The 25,207-nt window shown below is 43.0% G+C and overlaps 1 protein-coding gene and 1 long non-coding RNA gene across 3 annotated transcripts in view; one reads left to right on the top strand and one right to left on the bottom strand.

Moving 5' to 3' along the window:
* Positions 1-25,207, top strand: part of LOC137640298 (cell growth regulator with RING finger domain protein 1-like) — a 51,679-nt gene that overhangs the window by 24,194 nt on the left and 2,278 nt on the right. The window contains exons 4-7 of the mRNA XM_068372925.1: positions 12,099-12,264; positions 13,194-13,353; positions 14,123-14,230; positions 15,929-16,084. Of these exons, the coding sequence (XP_068229026.1) occupies positions 12,099-12,264; positions 13,194-13,353; positions 14,123-14,230; positions 15,929-16,084 (590 nt within the window). The remainder of the gene's footprint in view (positions 1-12,098; positions 12,265-13,193; positions 13,354-14,122; positions 14,231-15,928; positions 16,085-25,207) is intronic.
* Positions 16,476-25,207, bottom strand: part of LOC137640299 (uncharacterized) — a 329,826-nt gene continuing 321,094 nt past the window's right edge. For both annotated transcript variants that reach the window (XR_011044328.1, XR_011044327.1), the window contains exon 3: positions 16,476-18,156. This is a non-coding gene — a long non-coding RNA (uncharacterized lncRNA). The remainder of the gene's footprint in view (positions 18,157-25,207) is intronic.

The raw sequence follows: 25,207 nt of genomic DNA, 5'->3' as shown, positions 1-25,207 counted from the left end.
GCTCTCGTCTAGATCGAGCGTCTGGTATGCCACAGGAGAAGTTCTCGGCTTGGGAGTCCCTGCCTCTGCCCAGGGTGACTTCTCAAGCCTCGTAGACTCTCCCCGCCGCCTAGCCATGAGACGCTCGAAGATTAGTTGGTCCTCCTCGGACCTTGACCATCTGCTGAAAGGCGTATACAAGGCCTTTGAAGTTTTCAACTTCCTTGACTGGTCATTGGGAGCTTTAAGTAGGAAAATCTCATCGGCTGATAGAGATGTTTCCTTACTGATAATGTCATGTATGGATAAAGCCATCCGCGATGGTTCCAATGAGCTCGCCTCCTCTTTTACGTCGGGAGTCTTAAAGAAGCGAGAGTCCCTTTGCTCTTTTCTTTCGGCAGGAGTTACTCTCTGTCAGAGATCAGAACTGTTCTTTGCTCCCTTATCAAAGTTTTTGTTTCCGCAACAATTGGTTAAGGACATAGCTTCTTCGCTTGTGCAGAAGGACACCCATGACTTGATGGCGTCCTCTGCTCGCAAGGGGACTCCTTCTACATCCTTTGCTGTAAGACCCAGGATCGACACTCCGGCATCCAGATTTATCCCGCCCTTTCGTGGCAGAGCTCCCAGCAGGGGAAGTACTCGTGCCGAGGGAAAGAGAGGAAAGAAGAGAGGAGCCAAGTCCTCATGTGGCAGAGTCTGACTGCCCACAGCCTCAGACAGCAGTAGGAGCCAGATTGAAGAGCTTCTGGCAGGCCTGGGAGAAGAGGGGCGCAGACCAAGATTCTGTCTGGTTGCTCAGAGAGGGGTACAAAATTCCGTTTGTACGCAAACCTCCTCTAGCGACAACCCCCATCGACCTCTCTCCCAGGTACCGAGAGGAGTCAAAGAGACAAGCCCTAAACCTAGAAGTGTCTCTGTTGCTAGAGAAGGGAGCGGTGGTGAAAGTCTCGGACCTTCAATCACCGGGGTTTTACAACCGTCTCTTCCTAGTCCCAAAGAAGACAGGAGGTTGGAGACCGGTGCTAGACGTCAGTGCGCTCAACGTCTTTCTTACGAAAACAAAGTTCACTATGGAGACCACGAAGTCAGTCTTAGCAGCGGTCAGAAAGGGAGACTGGATGGTCTCTCTCGACCTACGAGATGCGTACTTCCACATCCCTATACACCCAGATTCCCAATCGTTTCTGAGGTTTGTTTTCAGGAATGTGGTATACCAGTTTCGGGCCCTGTGCTTTGGCCTAAGTCCTGCTCCTCTCGTGTTTACGAGGCTTTTGAGGAATGTGGCAGAATTCCTCCATTTATCGGGAATCCGAGCCTCCCTGTACTTGGACGACTGGCTTCTCAGAGCTTCGTCCAGTCATCGCCGTCTGCAGGATCTTCATTGGACATTGGATCTGGCCAAGGAATTGGGACTTTTGGTCAACCTAGAAAAGTCCCAGCTGATTCCATCCCAAACTATACTGTATTTAGGGATGGAGATTCGCAGTCCAGTTTTTCGGGCTTTTCCGTCTGCCACCCGAATAGATCAAGCCCTGCTCAAAGTCCAACTAATGTTGAAGAGAGAACGGTGCTCAGTCAGGAATTGGATGAGTCTAGTAGGAACTCTATCATCCCTGGAGCAGTTTGTCTCGCTAGGAAGACTACACCTTCGGCCTCTCCAGTTCCATCTAGCTTTTCACTGGAACAAGGACAAGACGTTAGAGACGGTCTCAATCCCGGTCTCCGAACCAGTAAAGGCATGCCTGAAATGGTGGAACAACAATATCAGTCTGAGAGAGGGACTTTCCCTAGCAGTTCAGAACCCAAACCACGTACTATTCTCAGACGCGTCAGATTTGGGTTGGGGTGCGACCCTGGACGGTCGGGAATGCTCAGGTCTGTGGACCTCAAGTCAGAGGAGCATGCACATCAACGGCAAGGAGCTTTTGGCAGTCCACATGGCCTTGATGAAATTCGAAAGTCTCCTTCGAAACAAAGTGGTAGAGATCAACTCCGACAATACCACAGCCTTGGCGTACATCTCCAAGCAAGGAGGCACCCACTCCCTCACGCTGTACGAGATCGCAAGGGACCTGCTCATTTGGTCAAGAGATCAAGGCATCTCCCTGTTAACGAGGTTTATCCAGGGCGACTTGAACGTCTTAGCAGACTGTCTCAGTCGGAGGGGTCAGGTAATTCCTACGGAATGGACCCTCCACAAGGACGTGTGCAAGAGTCTTTGGGCGACTTGGGGTCAACCCACCATAGACCTCTTTACCACCTCGATGACCAAGAGACTTCCAATCTATTGCTCTCCAGTCCCAAACCCAGCAGCAATACACATAGACGCATTTCTCCTAGATTGGTCTCATCTGGACTTATATGCATTCCCACCATTCAAGATTGTCAACAAGGTACTGCAGAAGTTCGCCTCTCACGAAGGGACAAGGTTGACGTTGGTTGCTCCCCTCTGGCCCGCGAGAGAGTGGTTCACCGAGGTACTTCGATGGCTGGTAGACTTTCCAAGAAGTCTTCCTCTAAGGGTAGATCTGTTACGTCAGCCCCACGTAAAGAATGTCCATCAAAGCCTCCCCGCACTTCGTCTGACTGCCTTCAGACTATCGAAAGACTCTCAAGAGCTAGAGGCTTTTCGAAGGAGGCAGCCAGTGCAATTGCAAGAGCGAGGAGAGCTTCTACCATTAGAGTATACCAGTCGAAGTGGGAAGTCTTTCGAGACTGGTGCAAGACAGCATCTGTGTCCTCGTCCAGTACCTCTGTAGCCCAAATCGCAGATTTTCTTTTACTGTACATCTTAGAAAGGTTCGCTCCCTCTCAGCTCCCACGATTAAGGGCTACAGGAGCATGTTGGCTTCGGTCTTTCGGCATAGAGGCTTAGATCTTTCCAACAATAAAGATCTCCAAGATCTCCTTAAGTCTTTCGAGACCTCTAAGGAACGTCGTTTGGCAACTCCAGGATGGAACTTAGACGTGGTCCTAAGGTTCCTCATGTCAGACAGGTTTGAGCCATTACATTCAGCCTCCCTGAAGGATCTCACCCTCAAGACACTTTTCCTAGTGTGCTTGGCTTCGGCTAAAAGGGTCAGTGAACTTCATGCCTTCAGTAAGAACATCGGCTTTTCTACAGAAAAAGCCACTTGTTCACTTCAACTTGGTTTCCTGGCCAAAAATGAACTGCCTTCTCGTCCTTGGCCTAAATCTTTTGATATTCCTTGCTTATCAGAGATCGTAGGCAACAAACTGGAAAGAGTATTATGTCCTGTTAGAGCTCTTAAGTTCTATTTAGCTCGTACTAAGTCATTACGAGGTAAATCTGAGGCATTATGGTGCTCAGTTAAGAAACCATCATTGCCTATGTCAAAGAATGCTTTGTCATATTTTATCAGATTTTTAATACGAGAAGCTCATTCTCACTTGAATGAGAAAGACCGATGTTTGCTTAAGGTTAAGACGCACGAAGTTAGAGCTATAGCAACCTCCGTGGCCTTCAAGCAAAATAGATCTCTGCAAAGTATTATGGATGCGACTTTTTGGAGAAGCAAGTCAGTGTTCGCGTCATTTTACTTAAAAGATGTCCAGACTCTTTACGAGGACTGCTACACACTGGGTCCATTCGTTGCAGCGAGTGCAGTAGTGGGTGAGGGTTCTACCACTACACTTCCCTAATTCCAATATCCTTTTTAATCTGTCTCTTGAAATGTTTTTAATATTTTTTTTTTTTTTGGTTGTACGGAAGGCTAAGAAGCCTTTCGCATCCTGGTTGATTTGGCGGGTGGTCAAAGTCATTTCTTGAGAGCGCCCAGATTAGGGGTTTGATGAGGTCCTGTTTGTATGGGTTGCAGCCCTTGATACTTCAGCTACTGGGAGTCTTTCAGCATCCTAAGAGGATCGCTGGGCTTCGTGAGGAAGACAGACTTACAAGGCAGAGTAATCGTCTAAGTCAACTTCCTTACCAGGTACCTATATATTTGGGTTTTGTTATATTATAACTGTCAAAAACTCTAAGCATATACGCTGTAAACTTAATTAACTCTGGTCTCTACCCACCACCTTGGGTGTGAATCAGCTATTATATATTCACCGGCTAAGTTAAATATTTAAAAATGATATTTTAATTTTAAAATAAATTTTTCAATATTAAACTTACCCGATAATCATGTAGCTGTCAACTCCGTTGCCCGACAGAATTCTATGGAGGGATACGCCAGCTATCACAATACTAGAAGGGGGTGTACTTACCAGCGCCACCTGTGGCCAGGTACTCAATCATTTGTTGTTGACACCTCCTCAATTATTCCTCTGTCGTGCTTCCGGCTAGACGTTCTGGGATACGCTTATGGTCTTCGAGTTTATTCATGGAATTTGGTGAAGTATTCTCTTAGATTAACGGCTGTCGCATTACTGGAATCTTTTTTATATTAGCTAGATAGCTTTTATATAAATACTGATTAACGGTTTATGAATTTTTGCTTGTTTTTGGATCACCCTTTGGCTAACTCTTTGAAACAAGATGTCTGACGTTTCGCAAGCTCCCTCCCATAGACGATGTAGGTCTTGCAATAGGCGTATTCCGAAGGTCTCGGTAGATCCTCACACCGCTTGTTCTGACTGTAGGGACAGGCCCTGTCTATTAGAAAATCGATGTGAGGAGTGCGCCGGACTTTCGGAATTGGAATTTGTCCGTCTTTTAAAATATTCATCTAAGTTAGAGAGAGGTAGAGTTAGGAGAAGTTCTTCTCACTCTTCTATGTTTTCCTCACCTCATGATCCCCTACCTTTTCCTACCCCTGTAGTGGCTACCCCCGAACCTACTGTGTGCCCTCCGCCTGATATGTCAACTGTTTTGCGTGCTATTCAGGCTTTAGGAGATAAAGTAGAATCAGTGGTAAGTGACCATAAGTCTCTGATGGCCGAGGTTAAAGAACTGAAGGTCAAGAGTGCAGTGGGTGGAAATAGTGCCAGTGCTGTGACGAGTGCTAGTGTCTGTGCAGTGCCAAGTGCTAGTGGTGCCAGTGTGGTGCGTGAGGATTTTTCTGTGCGAGCCAGTCGTCCTCCCAGTCCGGGACCTCTTGCAAGCTCCCATGCCCAGGGGAGAAGCAATGTCGAAGGGCTTAAGGGTTCGACAGGCCTTGTTAGGCGCACAGAATTATCCTCGGTGGTTGCGGGCGTGTCTTCCTTAGACCGTCACTCCCACCTGCAGACGATTGAGCCCGTCTTCTCGTCCGCTGATCAACATGCAGGGAAGAAACGTTGGTCTCAGGTCTCGAGACCGCTTAAACGTAGAGTTCAGTCAGCGAGTGCTCAGCCAGGTTGTAGTCATTGGCTCAGCTCCGACTCGCCTCAGTCATCGGTCGACTGTACTCCGCCCAAGAGGAGTAAGGTTCTGCCTTTACAGAGCCCGACTGTGACTTTACCTCAGTCTGTTATCGTTTCTGCCGACCCCAAGTGGACCCTGCTTCAGTCCATGCAAGCTCAGCTTTCGGACTTGATGCGTGAGTGTCGGGCTGAGAGTGTTGCACCTCCTCCTCCGCCTACACTCCCTCCACCTGTTCTCGCTCCGCCTGTGCTCGCCCAGCCTGCACCTGCTCCGCCTGGTCGCAGCACCATCTGCCAGGCGTACGATGTTGAGCCACTTTCGGAGTTTGCTGTTCCCAGTGTTGTTCAGCCTCAGCCTTCTTTAAGGCAACCCTTGCTTTGGGATCAGGAGAGTTATTCCACTCTTCCTCCTCCTCCCCTTGCTGCTCCACCAGTGGTGCAACTCTCGGTTGGGGTACAACACCTCTCCCCTCCGTGAGTCTGTCTGCTCAACCATCGCTGCAGCGAGCTCAACCCACTAGGCAAGCTCCTCTACACCCTGGACTTGCGCCTCAGGAGCCTCAGCTTGCGAGAACTTTACCTTGTTCTGCGCAACCTCAACCTCTTCATGCTCCACTCATCTCACAGGAACAGGAACGGACTACTCCACCTCCGTCCTCCGCTCAGCTTGTGCAATCCTTGGGTTCAACTCTTGCTAGGAGTCAACCTCCTTCACCCATGCGCCTGCCTTCTGCTTCATCTGTTGTTCAGCCTATGCAGTCTGAGCCTCAGGTTTTCCCTCAAGATGAGGAAACCTCTGTTATTGTTCCTACCCGTTCTGACTCTGCGGTTCAGCATTCTGGTCCTATCGCTTCGCTACCCTCTGCTGATGAAGTGTCGGATGATGAGGAGGCACACCTTGATCCCTCATCAGACGTGGAGGAGTCTAAGCTTTCTCCATTGTCTATTGATTTTAGAAAGGTCTTGGCTCTACTCAGGGAGATTTACCCAGACCACTTCGTCTCTGCTATTCCCCGCTCTCCTCCATCTGAGTTTTCGCTGGGAGTTCAACAAGCTAAGTCCAACTATACTAAGCTTGTCCTAGCTAGATCCTCCAAGAGGGCTTTAAGGATCTTAGGGGAGTGGCTTCAGTCTAAACAACACCTTGGCAAGACTTCCTTCATGTTCCCTCCAACGAAGCTCGCTTCTAAAGGTTGCGTTTGGTATGCCACAGGGGAAGCACCAGGCTTGGGAGTACCTGCCTCTGCCCAGGCTGACTTCTCAAGTCTGGTGGACTCGCCTAGGAGGACTGCGATGAGACGCTCGAAGGTTTGTTGGACCTTCTCGGACCTGGATCATCTTCTCAAAGGGTTGTTCAGAGCTTTCGAAATGTTCAACTTTCTCGACTGGTGCCTGGGAGCCCTCAGCAAGAAAACCTCTCCTGCGGACAAAGATTCTGCCATGCTTATTATGTCCTGCATGGATAAGGCCATCAGAGATGGATCGGGTGAGCTAGCGTCGTTATTTGTATCAGGGGTGTTGAAGAAAAGGGAACAACTGTGTACCTTCCTCTCCGCCAGCATTACACCGTGCCAACGGTCACAACTCCTTTTTGCTCCACTCTCAAAGTTCCTCTTTCCCGAGGAGCTAGTTAAGGACTTGTCGGCTGCCCTGATACAGAAGGACACGCACGATCTTGTAGCCTCATCGGCTCGTAAGTCTAAGGTTACCACCTCTGTCCCCAAGACTTATCGCTCCCCAGTGGCTGATACCCCGGCTACGAGGTTCATACCGCCCTTTCGTGGTAGAGCCCCCAGCCGAGGTAGCTCCCGTCCAGACTCTCACAGGAGCAAGTCTCGGAAAGGACCCAGGACATCTAAGGGAAAGAACTGACTCTCAGATTCTCCAGACAACAGTAGGAGCCAGACTCAAGATCTTCTGGCGAGCCTGGGAGAATAGAGGTGCAGACGCACAGTCTGTCAGTTGGCTGAGGTACGGTTACAGGATTCCATTCTGCCTCAAACCGCCTCTGACCACATCGCCCATCAACCTCTCTCCCAACTACAAAGAAGAGGACAAGAGGCTAGCATTGCAACAGGAGGTGTCGCTACTTGTGCAGAAGAAGGCAGTGGTTATAGTCCGGGACCATCAATCCCCGGGCTTCTACAACCGTCTCTTTCTTGTGGCCAAGAAGACAGGAGGTTGGAGACCGGTGCTGGACGTCAGCTCTCTCAACGAGTATGTCACCAAGCAGACGTTCACAATGGAGACGACCAAGTCGGTCTTAGCAGCGGTCAGACAGGAGGACTGGATGGTCTCCTTGGACTTGAAAGATGCATACTTTCACGTTCCCATTCATCCAGACTCCCAACCTTTCCTGAGATTCGTTTTCGGAAAGGTTGTCTATCAGTTCCAAGCCCTGTGTTTTGGCCTAAGCACAGCTCCTATGGTCTTTACTCATCTGATGAGGAATGTAGCGAAATTCCTGCACTTATCGAACATCAGAGCCTCCCTCTACCTAGACGACTGGCTGTTGAGAGCCTCCACGAGTCGTCGTTGTCTGGAGAACCTCTCTTGGACTTTAGATCTAATCAGAGACCTAGGTCTATTAGTCAATATAGAGAAATCTCAACTCATTCCCTCCCAATCCATTGTGTACCTGGGAATGGAGATTCAGAGTCGGGATTTTCGGGCTTTTCCATCGGCCCCCAGGATAAACCAAGCCCTAGAGTGCATCATGAGCATGCTGAAGAGGAGCAATTGCTCAGTGAGACAGTGGATGAGTCTCACAGGGACCCTCTCATCACTGGCCCTGTTTGTCGAGCTAGGGAGACTCCACCTCCGCCCTCTTCAATTCCATCTTGCGGCTCATTGGGACAAGGGCTCGACTCTAGAAGCAGTCTCTATCCCTATCAACCAAGAGATGAAGACCACTCTCCTGTGGTGGAAGCACAATCTCCTTCTCAAGGAGGGTCTATCATTGGCCATCCAGACCCCCCATCTTCATCTCTTCTCGGATGCATCGGACTCGGGCTGGGGTGCGACCTTGGACGGACGGGAATGCTCAGGAGTATGGAACAAGGAACAAGGATTACTCCACATCAATTGCAAGGAACTGTTAGCAGTTCATCTTGCCCTGTTGAACTTCAAGTCCCTCCTGCTAGGCAAAGTGGTGGAGGTGAATTCAGACAACACCACAGCCTTGGCTTACATCTCCAAGCAAGGAGGGACCCATTCGAGGAGCCTTTACGAGATCGCAAGGGACCTCCTCATTTGGTCAAGAGGTCTAAACCTCACTCTGGTCACGAGGTTCATCCAGGGCGATATGAATGTTTCAGCGGATCGCCTCAGCAGAAGGAATCAGGTCATTCCCACGGAATGGACCCTCCACAAGAGTGTGTGCAACAGACTTTGGACCTTGTGGGGTCAACCTACCATAGATCTGTTTGCCACCTCCATCACCAAGAGACTTCCGCTTTATTGTTCCCCTGTTCCAGACCCTGCAGCGGTTCATGTGGATGCTTTTCTTCTGAACTGGTCCCATCTCGACCTGTACGCATTCCCTCCGTTCAAGATAATAAACAAAGTTCTGCAGAAATTCGTCTCGCACGAAGGGACACGGCTGACGCTGGTTGCTCCCCTTTGGCCTGCAAGAGAATGGTACACAGAGGTACTTCAATGGCTAGTCGACTTCCCCAGGACTCTACCTCTAAGAGTGGACCTTCTACGTCAACCACACGTAGACAGGTTGCACCCAAACCTCCACGCTCTTCGACTGACTGCCTTCAGACTGTCGAAAGATTCGCTAGAGCTAGAGGCTTTTCGAAGGAGGCAGCCAGTGCGATTGCCAGAGCTAGAAGAATTTCCACTCGTAGAGTCTACCAGTCTAAGTGGGAGGTCTTCCGAAGCTGGTGTAGAGCCAATTCAATATCCTCTACCAATACCTCTGTGATCCAAATAGCTGACTTCCTTCTTCATCTTAGGAATGAGAGATCCCTTTCAACACCTACGATTAAAGGGTATAGGAGCATGTTGGCCTCAGTTCTCCGCCACAGGGGTTTGGACCTGTCTTCCAACAAGGACCTTCAAGACATTCTCAAGTCTTTTGAAACGTCTAAAGAACGTCGTCTTTCCACTCCAGGCTGGAATCTAGACGTAGTCTTAAGGTTCCTTATGACATCTAGGTTCGAACCTCTCCAGTCAGCTTCCTTCAAGGATCTTACCCTCAAGACTGCCTTTCTCGTTTGCCTTGCAACAGCTAAGAGAGTCAGTGAGGTTCATGCCTTCAGCAAGAACATTGGTTTCACAACCGAATCTGCAACATGTTCTTTTCAGCTTGGATTCCTAGCAAAGAACGAGCTTCCTTCACGTCCTTGGCCTAGATCGTTCGAAATACCTAGCCTCTCCAACATGGTAGGTAACGAACTTGAGAGAGTTCTTTGCCCTGTCAGAGCTCTCAAATATTATCTGAAGAGGTCTAAACCTATTCGAGGACAGTCAGAAGCCTTATGGTGTGCCATCAAGAAACCCTCGAGACCCATGTCCAAGAATGGGCTTTCGTACTATATAAGGCTTCTGATCAGAGAAGCACATTCTCACTTAAAGGAGGAAGACCTTGCATTGCTGAAGGTAAGGACCCACGAAGTAAGAGCTGTAGCTACTTCGTTGGCCTTTAATAAAAACCGTTCTCTGCAGAGCATTATGGATGCAACCTATTGGAGGAGCAAGTCAGTGTTTGCATCATTTTATCTGAAAGATGTCCAGTCTCTTTACGAGAACTGCTACACCCTGGGACCATTCGTAGCAGCGAGTGCAGTAGTAGGTGAGGGCTCAGCCACTACATTCCCATAATCCCATAACCTTTTTAACCTTTCTCTTGAATACTTTTATTGTTGTTTTTATGGTTGTTACGGTAGGCTAAGAAGCCTTCCGCATCCTTGGATTTGGCGGGTGGTCTATTCATTCTTGAGAAGCGCCTGGGTTAAAGGTTTGGTAGAGGTCCTTTAGTAGGGTTGCAACCCCTTGTACTTTGGCACCTTTGGGTTGATTCAGCCTCCAAGAGGAACGCTGCGCTCAGTAAGGAAGACGAACTTTAAATAAAAGGCAGAGTAACGGTTCTATTCGACTTCCTTACCAGGTACTTATTATTTCATTGTTATTTGAGATAACTGTTATATGAAATTTGGGATACTTAGCTATCCTTTAATCATGTACACTGGTTTTCACCCACCTCCCTGGGTGTGAATCAGCTACATGATTATCGGGTAAGTTTAATATTGAAAAATGTTATTTTTATTAATAAAATAAATTTTTGAATATACTTACCCGATAATCATGATTTAATCGACCCTCCCTTTCCTCCCCAGAGAGAACCAGTGGACCGAGGAATAATTGAGGAGGTGTCAACAACAAATGATTGAGTACCTGGCCACAGGTGGCGCTGGTAAGTACACCCCCTTCTAGTATTGTGATAGCTGGCGTATCCCTCCATAGAATTCTGTCGGGCAACGGAGTTGACAGCTACATGATTATCGGGTAAGTATATTCAAAAATTTATTTTATTAATAAAAATAACATTTTTGAATATACTTACCCGGTGAATATATAAATTAAAGGCCCTCCCTTCCTCCCCAATAGAGACGCAGCGGGACGAGAAGAATTGAGGCTTGTTTACATGCATATGCGGTATCTGGCCGATAGTTGGCGCTGGTGGGCACACCCGCAACCTTCATAGCGATCGCTCGCGAGTTTTTGTGTGTTTTTCTGTCGAGCCGCTGGAGCAGCAGCTATTATATATTCACCGGGTAAGTATATTCAAAAATTTATTTTATAATTAAAATATCATTTTTACAATACGGTACTGATAAAATCCAGTTGTACTTTCTGTACAGTTGATATTTGTATGTTCATTGGCTGTCAGACATTTGGCTGAAGAACATCTGGCTGAACGGTCATTTGGCCAAAGAACATCTGGCCGAAAATGTAGTAAACGTACCTAATGTATGTTACAACCGCTATCGTTTTTTTGGCATTGTGCCAATTAGTGTTGTTGCTGATGCCTTCATTGAATTGGTCTCATCATTAGATGATAAATCTGATGAAATTCTGTAAGGGTTTCTTGGCTACTTTGATGCAACATGGATTGGTGTTATTTAAGGTGGAAGACAACGAAAGCCATCATTTTATTTAGTAATGTTGAACACTTACGAGAAAATCTCGCAAAGTCTTCCACGAACTACCAACTCTGTCTAGAGGGATGGCACAGGGCATTTGAAACAGAATTACAATCGTCCACTCTTCTATTTTCCGTCTCGTTGCAAAGCTAAGAGACAAACAATCAAATTGTAAATTAATAATTGTTATGGTAAATTCTGAGGTTCTATTGATATCCTCAAAGAAGTATCAGATCTTGAACACAAGGCTCATGTCTATCATTGAAAAATATGAGAAGTATTAAAAAAATTGATTTTCTGACAGCAAATTATGCATAATCTTTAAATATTTAAAAGCATACTGTATTTTATTGATTTTTTTCCTGCAATAAAATTTTTTAGATGAAATAGTGAACTCAAGGTGTACGTCAATCATTGGTGTGTATTTTTGCAATAAACCGTTAATTAAAATACTTAAAGTATTCATAATTACTATTCACACTTGTAAATTTTTAGCTAAATGTCCGTCAACCAAATGTCCTTTGGTTAAATATCTGGCCACGTTTCCATCTTTAGCTGTATTAGATTATTGGATATACACTACGTGATATCAGTTATTATTGATTTTTTAGAGTTGATTAACTACTGTGATGTATTCTATAATCCCTCTAGATGTCCAGTTGAAGATCAAGAGTGATGTGACATACACATTTCGAAGTTACTGGGGTGTCATGCAAGACCACTTACACTCGTTGATGGGTAGCCCGTGGTCTAGCTTCTACTTAGATCTGATTGAGGAGTGTCAACTGAGCGCTGAGATTGTCAACGATGCTGAAAGGTCCGATTTTTTCCTTAGTTGGGAATGTCATTTACATGTTGATAATTCTTAAAAGTGTTCTCTCTCTCTCTCTCTCTCTCTCTCCTCTCTCTCTCTCTCTCTCTCTCTCTCTCTCTCTCTCTCTCTCTCTCTCTCTCTCTCTCTCTCTCTCTCTCTCTCTCTCTCTCTCTCTCTCTCTCTCTCTCTCTCTCTCTTTTTTTTTTTCCAACTAAGCAGTCGACTTTTTAATTTTACCATTCATCAGTTTTCACCTCTTACTTCAAAGTAGATATTTTTAGGGCTGGCTTTATCAGTTTCTAGATATGTAATTCATTTGAACCTTCAAACTGGTTTGTATTTGATAATTCTTTAATGATAATTTTTATACCTGTGATGCCAGCAAAGAATTGGTAAATATTTTTTTTTTTTGTATTTTAAATGAATATAGAACTTGAATTTGTAATGTTTTTGTTAATATGGTTGTTTATTATGCGAGTATTTTTCTATTTTGGATGATTTAAAAGTGCTCGTAGACTATATAGAATTAAACAAGAATAAGTACACGAGAGCTAACAGCTGAGGTAAATAGTACAGTACATCATTTGGATATGAATCATACCATACTGTAACAAAAACTTTTAACTAAGATTAGATATTTTATAGACAAGGGTTCAATCTTCGGGTTGGAAATTTAACAATTTGTGACTGGAACTATGGAAGAGGAATGACACAATATTCCCAAATTCTCAACTTTATAGGATTCTTATTTTTTATTTAATTTCCATTGTTCTCATTTCACTTAATTTTCCAAGATCCTGTTTTCACTTATGAATTTTAAAATTAATCTTCTGAGCCATCCTTAATATAGTCTAGAAGTATAACTTGTAAAAGTGGTTGCAATACTATAGCAATTAATCTTATTTCCTGTTAATTTCATAACATTACATCAGGTGTGATGATTCAAGTAGGACCTTCAAATATAAAACCTTGAGCCATGACGAGAGTTCTCCGCTAAATTTAGGAACATCACCTCGAAAAAAGTACCCGTTAGTAGTCTGCATGGTACGAGAAGATTCTCCTCCTCTTGAGGAAGTTGATCCCAGCAATGTGGTCAGTATGCTTTTCCTTACTGTGATTTTGATAATTAAAAGACCTGATATATTCAGCATTTTGTTTATTAAGAAATCCACCTTATCAATGTGTTTCTAGTTTTGAACAATTAAACTGGTTTGATTTAGAAACCTTACAGGTTTATTATGCATCCCGTTTTTGTTTTCATATCATAGTTTCGTTTCTTGTTAAAAGATTTCCTGCATCTTTTTCTAGTGAAAGTTTACATTTTAAAATGAAAAGACAAAGATGAGACATTGAACTATTTTACTCAGGAATACTTTAACTATCCTCCAATAAGACCTTATAGTGGCTATAAGGTCTTATTGGAGAATATTTCTCTGTCCAATAGGTATTATTCTAGGATATTTTCATTGTTGCTAGCGGCACTATCGTTTTAACTCTCAACTGTACCCGTGTTCCCCCTTTCCTTCTGCTGCCTAGTGTCTTTCAACTTACCTCTTAGTGCAACTAAAGGATTTTCCTCCTATTGCTCCTTGCAAGTGCATAGTTTCCCCTAAGTTTGTTATTCAATATCCCTTGCCTAAACAAGAATCTGGACTAGCGTTTACACCTTCCTTGCTAAAGATTACCTTTGCCTGATATGACAGTCATTTTATATGAACTGTTTGGAACTCATTATTCATTAGTAGATAGGTAATATCAACACAAATTACATACAGTAATCTTATTTACCTAATTATGTAGGTGGGCTGACTTTTTCATTAATGACTTTACATACTTTTTAGCATGTTTTATCATTTTGCAGGGTGCATTGATCACCATCATTCATATCAAAGATACGGATTGTCAGGTACCTACTTGTATTCTCCACCAGTACCTGAAGCAGTATTCTGGACAGCTAACTCGGTTGCAGGTAAATATAATATAGTTTTATATAATTATCGGTATTCATAAAGTATTAACAAAGTGGGTAAAGAATCTGCCAGTATTATGATAACCACCTTATGTAGGTAATCAATATTGCTAGGCTAAAGGCCCTTACACACGAGGGGCAAGTGCACAGCGGGCAGATGCTGTTACTAATTTTGTTGTATGGGGGAGGATGAAGAGTATAGATGTTATAGATGAGGAAACCACGGGCAAACCTTTGAAGTACCCGTGCCCATTGTTAAGGAACTAAATGTGCGCCTGACTATTGTCCGACACAATACTGACTGCACTCTGCATGGCATCTGGCCCAAGTCATACATACGCCTGGCTGTGCCTGCTGTCTGCCATGGACTGTCTGATGTAACACTTTCGAAGCGAGAGAATTACGGGCAAATCAGAGTGCCCCACCCTGTATTTGCCCTTCGTGTGCAAGGGCCTTAACTGTGTTTATAAAACATCAGTACTAGATTTAAAAATCTATTCTTTTATGAATCTAGAACACTTAGAATTCTGGTCTTTTTTATACACTATCTTCTTTCAATTGATAATTATAAAAGAAAATAGTGTTTAATGTGTAATATATATTAGTTTTTAAGCACAACTAGATAAACATTTTTTTTCTCATGACTGGAAGGAAAAAAATATGGCTTTATAGGTTTTATTAGTTCAATATTGCTGCAGTGAATAACATGCCCTAAGTGCTTAGCCAACCTATTACTGTACTGCTCGATTCATACAATATTGGTCACCCCCAAATAATGTTATGGAAGAGAAACTGCAAAGGATTTAAAAGATTATCTTTCGCATCACAAGATATACCTGGAAGATAGGTATAAACTAACTACCAGTAGTTCTGATGCGTTGGTGTCATTGTTTAAAATTTGGGAATAATTAATACTTTGAAGTCAGCTATAACTCCATTATTATTCAAAAAAGCTATTAGAAATAATTCATCATAAAACTATAAACACATGAAATCCTAGGGCACAATTGAAAGATGGAATTGACTGTAATTACAGGTTAACCATATAGTATTTCGAGTAATTCATATTTTTTCTTTAGTTTTCATTCAGAGAAGTTTGCACAATATGTCTAAAATTGTATGTAACAATATAATTTATTGCGGTAGAAATTTGTATTTAAAACTTATGCATAATATATTGACATAGTCCCTTAAAAACTAGACGAGTGTAAAAACAGGGATACAACTGTTAAAATTTTATTAAATTTAGAAGGGTCAAAGTTTGACTAGATTTATTGTGATATTGTAAAGGAGCAGGTGAAATGTTGTGCATAATGTTGTATTGACGACTATGCGTAGATGGTGGCTTGTGTATAGAGTTTATTAAACATTTTATGGAAACTAAATATGATCTTTAAAAAGTGCACATTCAGCATTGTACTAGAATATTTATTAATTTTAACGTGACGATTGGGCTGAAAAGAAGGGATTTTGATGAAGGAAAAACCTGTTTATGGGGAGGTGCTGTGTAACCTCCAAGGACTTAACCGTGTAAGAATAGAACAGAAAATCCGATAAAACAAATACCGTACCAAAGAAATATTGTCTCCTCTTCTTTAGGCACAGATTAACATTCTACTCGTATAGCTTTTTATTGTAAGAACCTTTCAATAATACTTTGCAGTTATTGCAATAGAAATTAAGTTTTATTTTTTCCAGGCCCTTTATACACAAAGCAACCAATCCAGTAGTAATGAAGAAACAACGCAAGATGTAAATGATGATACTAAAGGAAATAGTGATGTAGATAAGGTTGACTCTGAGGATAGTGATGATAATGACATTCCTATTGAAGAAGCATGTGTTGTATGTCAGGTTAGTAATAATTTTTTTATATTATACAGTATATATAAGCAATAAAAAAAATGGTCTCTTAATTTAAAGAAAAAATATATTAATGGTTAACATCTATGCTAGAGGAATTAATACTAATTTTATCAACTTGTTGTGCCCTAAACCACCTTTCATTGTAGAAAAAAAGTTATTGACTTGCTCTTTAATAAAAGTGCCACATTTTTACAAGAGTTTATTCAAAATTTATATTGAATATGGTGAAGAAAAAGGCCCATTATTAGCTTCTTGCAGTTAACATTTTAGTAATTGAAAAAGAGCCTACTTTATCATTTTGCTTATTTTTACAGTTCTTTTTGGGGTTTTGATTCTTTGATAAATATATCCCAAAATGTAACTAAACTATCTGCATTGGTACAGTGCTGTGAATGATACCAAATATGTTGCTAGTTTTTCTTTATCAAATGGTTGCATACAAACCTTGTATTTTGTCTAGGATTTTCTCTTATTCAACTTTGAAATTGCCAATAGCAGCTTTGGCTGCTTGCAAGTAATCATCCATATAGTCAAAGTCATTGGATCCAGCAACAGAATTTTCAGGCTGTCGATTTGCAATTTCACAGAAAACTGCATCAGTACAGAGTTGCTTGTAGTTGAAGCATACTTTGATGTCCACGTCAGTTTTATTTGTAAAGTTCCGATGTGTATAGTTTTCCAATTACACATTTCTCAGCCTAGCTTCCGTACATAATATTCTCTCATTGTTCTAAGATGAAGGTTGTGAAGAAAGATCATCATGACTTGCTTTTTCAGGTCGGATTCTTTTAATTACTAGCTGAATTCCGAGGGCATGATGCAGTATGTTTAATAAAGAATGCTGGCCATCATTTAGCTTGATTTATATAATTTAAACTGTGTGGTTTGGTGTTGGGGAATGAGAGAGAATTTAGCGTTGATATGACTGTCTTGATTTTAGCATCGTCATCCTCAAAGACACCATTCTATTAATAAAGAACTTGCGAGATTCTTTAGCCACTCTCTGACCGTCTGCTTGAACCTTTCTGCAGGTACAAACTTTCTGCTTTAACAAATTCTGCAAAATCTAGTTTGTTTCCAGCTTTCATAAAAAACATCCCAATGTGCATAATAATTGCAAAACATACAGTACTGTACTGTACTGATCAGGAATTTTCTAGGACTCATCTGGAGGACTTTTCCAGGACTTTGGAATAAAGGCAATCTTGCTGCTTAAAAGTGGTGTTTCAGTTTCTTGTAACTTCCAAGATGTAAGTATCATTTGCCTCTCATGGTGGCTGGACAAAGCTGTTCTATATGGTGGCTGGACAAAGCTGTTCTATATGGTGGCTGGACAAAGCTGTTCTATATGGAGGCTGGACAAAGCTGTTCTATATGGTGGCTGGACAAAGCTGTTCTATATGGTGGCTGGACAAAGCTGTTCTATATGGAGGCTGGACAAAGCTGTTCTATATGGTGGCTGGACAAAGCTGTTCTTCATGGTGGCTGGACAAAGCTGTTCTACATGGCGGCTGGACAATGCTGTTCTACATGGCGGCTGGACAATGCTGTTCTACATGGCGGCTGGACAATGCTGTTCTATATGGCGGCTGGACAATGCTGTTCTATATGGTGGCTGGACAATGCTGTTCTATATGGTGGCTGGACAATGCTGTTCTATATGTTCCGATAAGAGTACCATGGGTTATTTTTTTATTTCCAAATTTTCCAGTTTCCATGCAAACTTGGTGAAACTTTTTTCAAGACAGTATAGTACTATTTGGTTTGTTGTTTCTTGCAGCTTTGATATTTTACCTTGAAGTTAGATGCAGTAGAAATAATTTGTGTAATTTCGACAACATGTACTGGTTTATAGTAGACCCAAGTCCCAGTTGTTATTTTCAGCTGTTTAATTCTGCAAGATCTTACCATGGGCAGGCTAATATAGGGTCGTGTCATAAATGACACGGTTGAAAGTTTAACCAGTCCATCGTTTTGGCAGCAGTTATTTGTTGTATTCCCCATTTCTTTTCAGAAATATTTAATTGTCAAAATTAGTTGTTGCATTCCCCATTTCATATCTGAAATATTTTGTCAAAATTAGTTGTATTCCCCATTTCATTTCTGAAATATTTTATTGTCAAAATTAGTTGTTGTATTCCCCATTTCATATCTGAAATATTTAACTGTCAAAATTGCTTAATAATTTTGAATGAGCATAATTAATTTACACATTGCCCATTTCTGAATTACCAGAGCTTTAGAGGAATGATTTGTAACATTCCATGTATATATATCAAAGAAAGAGTTTAATAAAAGTACAGATTCAGTATTGCAAAAGTAATTTGCATTTTTCTCAACTATACAAAACAGTTCTTAATTAGGAGTATCAAAGTGGAATAGCTAAATTTAGGACTTGGTTTGATATACAGTAGTTAGGAAAATACAAATAACTTTTAGCGATTTGCTCTTAAATGAATACAAACACTCATCCTTTAATAGGAGAGACTTTCTCGGAGAGAGATGAAGTCTCTATTTCTGGATATACCAGTGAACTGGAATGAACATGACCCCTCCAGTCCACCTTGCAACAACTTGAGCATCATGTAGCAAGCGTAAAGTTAGGCGACCAATATATTGTCATAGAAGAACCTGTATCTAAAGGATACGTCTGAATGTAGTCATTATGACTTGCATATTTGTCCCTCCTTCCCATTTATTTGGGAGGATGAGAGAGATGCTTCAGTACTAAACTACCCTAAGAGTTACTCCTGCTGTAAAAATAAAAAAAAAGGTACTCGATCATGAGGCTTTCCTGCATCAAGCATCCAGTCCGGCACTTAACTGAACTACTGTTGGTAGTTAAGGGAGTGTAATAAAGAAGAGAAAGACCAGTCGTAACTTTTTCTTAGGCTTATATTGCCCTCAATCATCTTGGAGTTGCTTCTAGTCCCATGAGGTAGCGGTGTTCGTAACACAACTTGTCAAGTAGCTGACACAGGACTATGGGTAAAGCTATCCGAGGACCTGTGGGTATATTCCATAAGTAGTGAGCAGTGAAGGTGTCTGTTGTTTCCAGTCTCCTCATAAGATATGAAGAGTGTTCTTAGATCTTCTTTACTTTTCCGATGCTTTGCACGAAGCCTCAAATTAGCTTCAGGTAGCAACATTGTGTCTTTACAGGACAGAGAAAAAATTCATCCTGCTCCTGTAAGACCATTATTGTAAAAAAAGAGATGGAGAAGGACTTTAATCTGGAGCTCTGAACAGCTAGATTCTGGGCCTTCGACACTCCTGGATTAAGGGTGAAGGAGACCTCTATTTTCAGAACCTAAGAATCCAGATGACATGCCATTCTGGGCTCTAGTTCCTGTGGAGAGCAAGACTGTTCAAAGGTCATCTTGAGCTTAGACAATTTACAATTTCCCCTGAAGAGGAAATAAGCTCTTCTGCCTGAAACCTGACTAGAGGCCGAGTACAGCCTTTTAATGCAGAGACAGAGGAGCTTCTCTCGACAAAGGTAGATTAGGTAATCTCCAATCCATTCCAGAGAGGCTCCAACCGAAGTATACCTTAAACAACACCGTTCACAGAATATGGATATTCTTTCAATACTTCGCCAAGCAGTTTAAGCTGATGCAGATAACATTAGGTCTGTGGTCACTAGGAATCCACCTGGATTATCCTGTGGACTGATGTTGCCATTAGTCATTTGAGTAATCACCTAATCAAGCTAAATGGGTGGAAAGGTTTATATGTCCAGATTGTCCTAGGAGTATTAGGCAGTGTCCTTGAACACTGCCTTCAGGTATGGCACTTGGAAGCAGAGTCCTGGAAGTTTATCTTTTAATTTAAAGAGTAACAGCTTGGTCAATGGTGATCGCTGGAGAGTGAGAAAACTATCCTCCAAGCAAGGATGTATGGGCCACTTCAACACTACATTGTGCATTTGAGCATGCCTGCTTGAGCATTCCACTTGTCAAGAATAAACCTAGCTGACAGCTCTCCCACATTATTGGCTGCCTGGTATGCAACTGCTTTTTCAACTCGCAAAGGGTTTATGAAACAGTACATCGTTGCTAGTTGAGGGAAGCCATGATGGTGTTGTTGTTATTTATCGATGCTATCAAGTGTCCTATCAAATTATATAGAAAAGGTTGCTATCCTAGTAGTGCTGGTTCTATTTCCAGCAGCTTGATATGCAGGTGCTTTCTTACGTGGACTACATTGCCGAGGCAATATGGTTCCTCAAGTGGGTCCCTCCCCTCTAGTTGAGGTTCTCATCATTCAGCCACTGGGCCAGATCAAGCTGTATTGCTATTGCCACTGGAATTAGATGGAAGGGGAATCACTGGTTGTTGACCAGTGACTCTTAAAAACACCTATGGTCCGATCACAGACCAAGGTGCCAATGCTTAAAGAGCTTTTCCAAAAAGGAAAGATGTCCCTGCAGACATTGTCACTGTCGTGCTTGAAGTACTTAATTATGCAGGAACAGCTGTGCTATCTCTTCAAGTCTGCCAATATAATCGTTCAATGTTTCTATCGGCACACTGGCACTCTATCCTCTGCTTGGGGATAAGACTAGCCTTTCCAGATTGATTAAGATTCGTGATTGAAGCAGTCTGTCTCAATCCTGGAGGGCGACAGGATCAGCTAATCGTCGAGACACATTAAGAAGTGAATCCCATTTGAGTGAAGATGAGGAGATGAACGTAAACATACAGGGACAGTAGACAGTCTGAAGTATGGGACAGTAGACAGCCTGAAGCATGACTGTAAACAGGTATGCTATTCCCTCTTAGACAAAGCGGAGGTACCTTCTCTAAGACCGATGGATGGGTTTTTGTAAGTCTGAATCCTATGGGTCCACAAAGTACAAAATGATCTTTCCTGCTGGCAGACTGTACAGTATTTTTAATCCAGTGATCGACTTCTCTCCAATAAAGTATTGTCTATAAAGGCCTAAAGAATAGTTTGAGTACCTGCACTTTGAGTATGTTCTTCTCCTCCATTGCTTTTACCTCTGCTACTAGGGTAAATGCCTTATGTGATTTTGGAGGTAGACTGAAGCATCAACAATTTGCAAGCAAGCAAGGAGAGGGGCAAAAGCCGGTGAAAGGTAAGTGGAGTGTGTCCCGGTTTCCCACCACCCAATTCTTTCTCCAGGTTGTCCATTGTCTTGACACATCCCCCACTCTCGGCAGCTGGAAAAGGAGATTGCTACACACTCCATCCTCCATCGTAACCTCCACGTCCTGTGGGAAAATAGCCATAGATTCTAGCACTGGGGCTTTCCTTTGGGACCCAGGGGCCCACTGGTTTTCTGGCGGGAATGCCAAAATAGCCACCGCCTTTGTACCAGAGTCCTTCAAAGTCTGAATACTTCTCCCACGTTTGGAATTTACCAAATCTTAGGTTGTGGAACATTGTGTTACTGCTGCTGACTAGTGGTTGATTCTGGAAATTGCTTGAAATCTAACCATGGAAGCTGCTTCTATGCTAGCAGACTAAGGCCTAGAACTGTGTGTTCTATAACTAATGCCTTTCCACCAGGGTCCTTGCTGTCAGCACTGCTTCTGCTGGATCAAAGGGCAGAGGAGATGGTTCTGCCTCCTCTGGTATGTAAAATATCTGTTGTCAAAAAGAGTGCAGAAGGTAGGGTGTTGCTTGATTGGCCGGAGCGTAAGGAATTCCTTTCACCAGAGTTCTAGGAATTCCTAACAAAACTCCTGTATGCAGGAATTTGGCCCAAACAAAAACCTGTGAGCAACCCTGATATGCCTAGCTTATAGTGGCCATGACTGCTACACCCCCCAAGAGAGGGAAAAAACAGAAGGGTAGGTCAGTCATTCTAGGCTTCTGATTAAACCTCTATCGTAGACGAGATGTACTTTTTCTCACGAGAGAGCTAGGCTGGCTACATAACCTGTTGAGGTTATCCAAGTGACAAATAGGTTGATCACTTGTGATCCGTAGGCATTAAAGCATTTCCCTCTGTGATGATTAAGGGATCATCTCAAATCAGTCATATGCCCTTGGTGACTGAGCAGATCTACTAGCACATTTCTTTAGCCTGGAATGAATCTTGACAACAGCACAGCTCTACAGAGTTGTCCACTGCCTAGATGAGTACCCGTTTTGTCAAATTGCAAAGACTGTACGAGACATTCCCTCCTTTCTTGATGACATACACTATGAGTGTGTTGTTGCTTACCAGAACATAGTGTCCTAATAAACTGGTTGGACAGCTTTCAGTGCTTGAGACCACACCCCTGAAGCAACTTTGTCACTCTAGTGTTCCCGCCACTCCTGCCCCTTGGATGTACACAAGTACAAAAGCATTTCTGGAAAAGTTTCCATCATTTAGCTACAATAATCGTTTCATACCTCCTGTTCCACTGGAACAAGATGGAATGTGAGATTGCTGGCTAACAGCCAGTTATGCTTAATACACTGCGAAAGCGATCACTGGTGAAGATCCAGTCGTGTAAAGTTTCTTCTTGTTTGAAGAAGAATGGTTGTGCTTGTCTCTGAGCCTGGTGATGCAATATTCTAAATGTAAGACATCTCCCAACTTCCACCAATCTCCAGATCATGACGAATGGACAGTAGTCTGTCTTGAACTCGAGGCAAATGCCTGTTATCTAGATACTCCAATTGGCTTATCCCATAAGAGCTCACACCAGAGTGAACTTGTGTAAAAACTTGGGGATATGTGGAGAGTCCAAAAGCCAGGAGTTTTAATTGGTACCCTACTTCCTTGAAGAGGAATTAAAGGTACTTTGTGTAGGACTGAAGGATGGATATTGGGAAATGAAAGTCCTTCAGGTCCATTTCTGACTGTGCAGTACTTGCCATCCTACAGGTTGAACACGTGTATTTAACTTCTTCAGCATTTGGTGGTTAAGGATTGGTGTCCAGGCACCGATCGACTTTGGCAACACAATGTACAGACTGCAGAACCCTCGAGAACAGTCTTGAAAGAATAAAAGTGCATTCTCTCCGTCAGTTTTACCTCTGCCACCAAGGCCAGAGTTTCCGGTGGATTTGGAGTAATATTCTGGTACACAATTTGAGTGCATGCGAGGTTAGGTCAAAAATATTTGAAGGGTAGATGGCATTTATTACGAAAAACTTCTCTGCTCCACGTTTTTTTTTTCCAAATGACATAACAGTCATCTTCCAACTTGCAGAAGCTAGAGAAGGGGAATGCAGATGGCATCCCTTCCCCCCCCACCCCACCCCCTTTTTTTTTTTTTACCTTGACTGCCCCTACGGTATTGGCCAGGAAGGACACGAAAGAAGTCGCCAACTTCAAACTAGACGAAATCAACTAGCTGTACTTTATCATTACTCTAAATCCTGAAATGTTTGCAAAGCAGGCGAGTATACTGTAATACTGGTTGATGCAGGAGTCTTCCTGAAGGCTGGCCTTGGTAGAAGATTCCATGTCAGTAGATTAAAGAGAAGAGAATACAGTTTTCCACCCTAATTTTTCACAGGCTTTTTTTCCTCCGTCAAGTAGTGTGTGTGTGACCAACAGGAAGAGCAGAGGGACTCACACCCCAAACATGTAGAATCTTCTTGTCGCGTGTGTGTAATGTAGGATCTTACTCTACCAGCCTAGACCACGATATATTTCCAGAACTCCCCTCTGTCCAAGGCCACAAGCGTAAATCTAACCTTAGAAACTCCCTCAAGGTCTTTTGATCCTTGGGAGGTGGCAAAGCACCAATCATTGACTGCAGATCCGCCAACTGTAGCCCCCTAGAAGTTCATTGCAATACACAAAGGTGTGTAAGAAAGTCAACAAATTAAGACGAGTTTTCCATGTCCGCTGGTTGTGGACTATAGATTGGTATGACTGGGTTGTCGTAAACCTTGGAAGAGGGAGGAGTCAAAAATCACATTGGATGAATGCTCTTTGCTAAAACAGCAAGCATGATCTGAACTGAGGACGGAACTGGGGTTATACTCATTTTTTTCTGGTCCTTCAGGCTAGACACGGGCTCTTGCATAAAGAGAGGCCCAATCAGCAATTCGTTTCCCTTTGGCCGGAGAGACAAGTACAGTGTACAATAATTTAGTTTGCAAGTGTGGTATTGGGCACCAGGGAGATGCATTGTGTACATACCAGTAATCAGGAGATGAAAGACCTTATTACCATTCTCTTATATATGATGGATCATCTTGGTACTTGTAAAGAAGTGCTCCCAGATGGTAAGCTATTCTTGTTCCTGATGGGTGGACCAGCCATAGAGGATGGGGTGTTGCAAACAAGGTGCTCTAGTTCCTTATCGTGGGAGAGTCTACAATGAAATGGGTCAAAAGAAGAATGCTCATGCGGTGATAAACTACAAGATCACCCAAAACACACTTATACCCTGTATGTTTCATTGCTCATAAAATTCATAAGACCCAACATTGATTTCAGAACAAACAAGCACCCTTTATTCTTACAGACGGCGAGTGTGCACAGTACGGTACGAGAATGAGTAATAATAGTAGAGACGCAAGTTCTTGTTCTGCGTACTGAGATATTTACCCTGTCTGGGCCCATTCTCCTCTCTTTCATAAGAAAAGAGAGATCGGTCGAGAATCCGCGAAAAGGGGAAAGAAGAACAAAGACGTGCCTCACAGTACACATGTTCAGTTCGGAACAAGAGAGTACTGATAAAGCAAGAGGGCAAACTCCAGTACCGTACACCAAGACACCTAAGTCTAGACCGAATCTTTGTACCACACCTTCTCTCTCACATGTAGGCAGGGAGAGATCAGTCTACTGCAACTTCTGTTGATCTGTCTTTGTGGACTTCTAAGACATGACAGAGAAGGGCACACACTTCTTGGAAATATCTGGGGATGAGGTCTAGGAAACCAAGAACACTATGAGGAAGAGGTCACAGGGTACTTTAAAAGCAGAAGAGAACACAAGCAGGTCACATGCTCTTCTGTGCCCTAACAGGTGAAGTAGTTTTAAAAGTCACTGTAGGGGTAGCCTTAGTTTGAGAAACACTCTAGGGGCAGTCTCAGAAGTACTGGTGGTGGCAAATCTGCTCCCAATGGAGAAAACATTGTCTAAGGGAGATCAAATTTCATGGGTTCCTGTTGTTGTACAGGCCCATGTAA

Source organism: Palaemon carinicauda, chromosome 4, assembly GCF_036898095.1.
Source record: "Palaemon carinicauda isolate YSFRI2023 chromosome 4, ASM3689809v2, whole genome shotgun sequence".
Classification (NCBI taxonomy): domain Eukaryota; kingdom Metazoa; phylum Arthropoda; class Malacostraca; order Decapoda; family Palaemonidae; genus Palaemon; species Palaemon carinicauda.
Note: the sequence above shows the minus strand (reverse complement) of the source record. Positions and strands in the feature narration are given on the sequence as shown.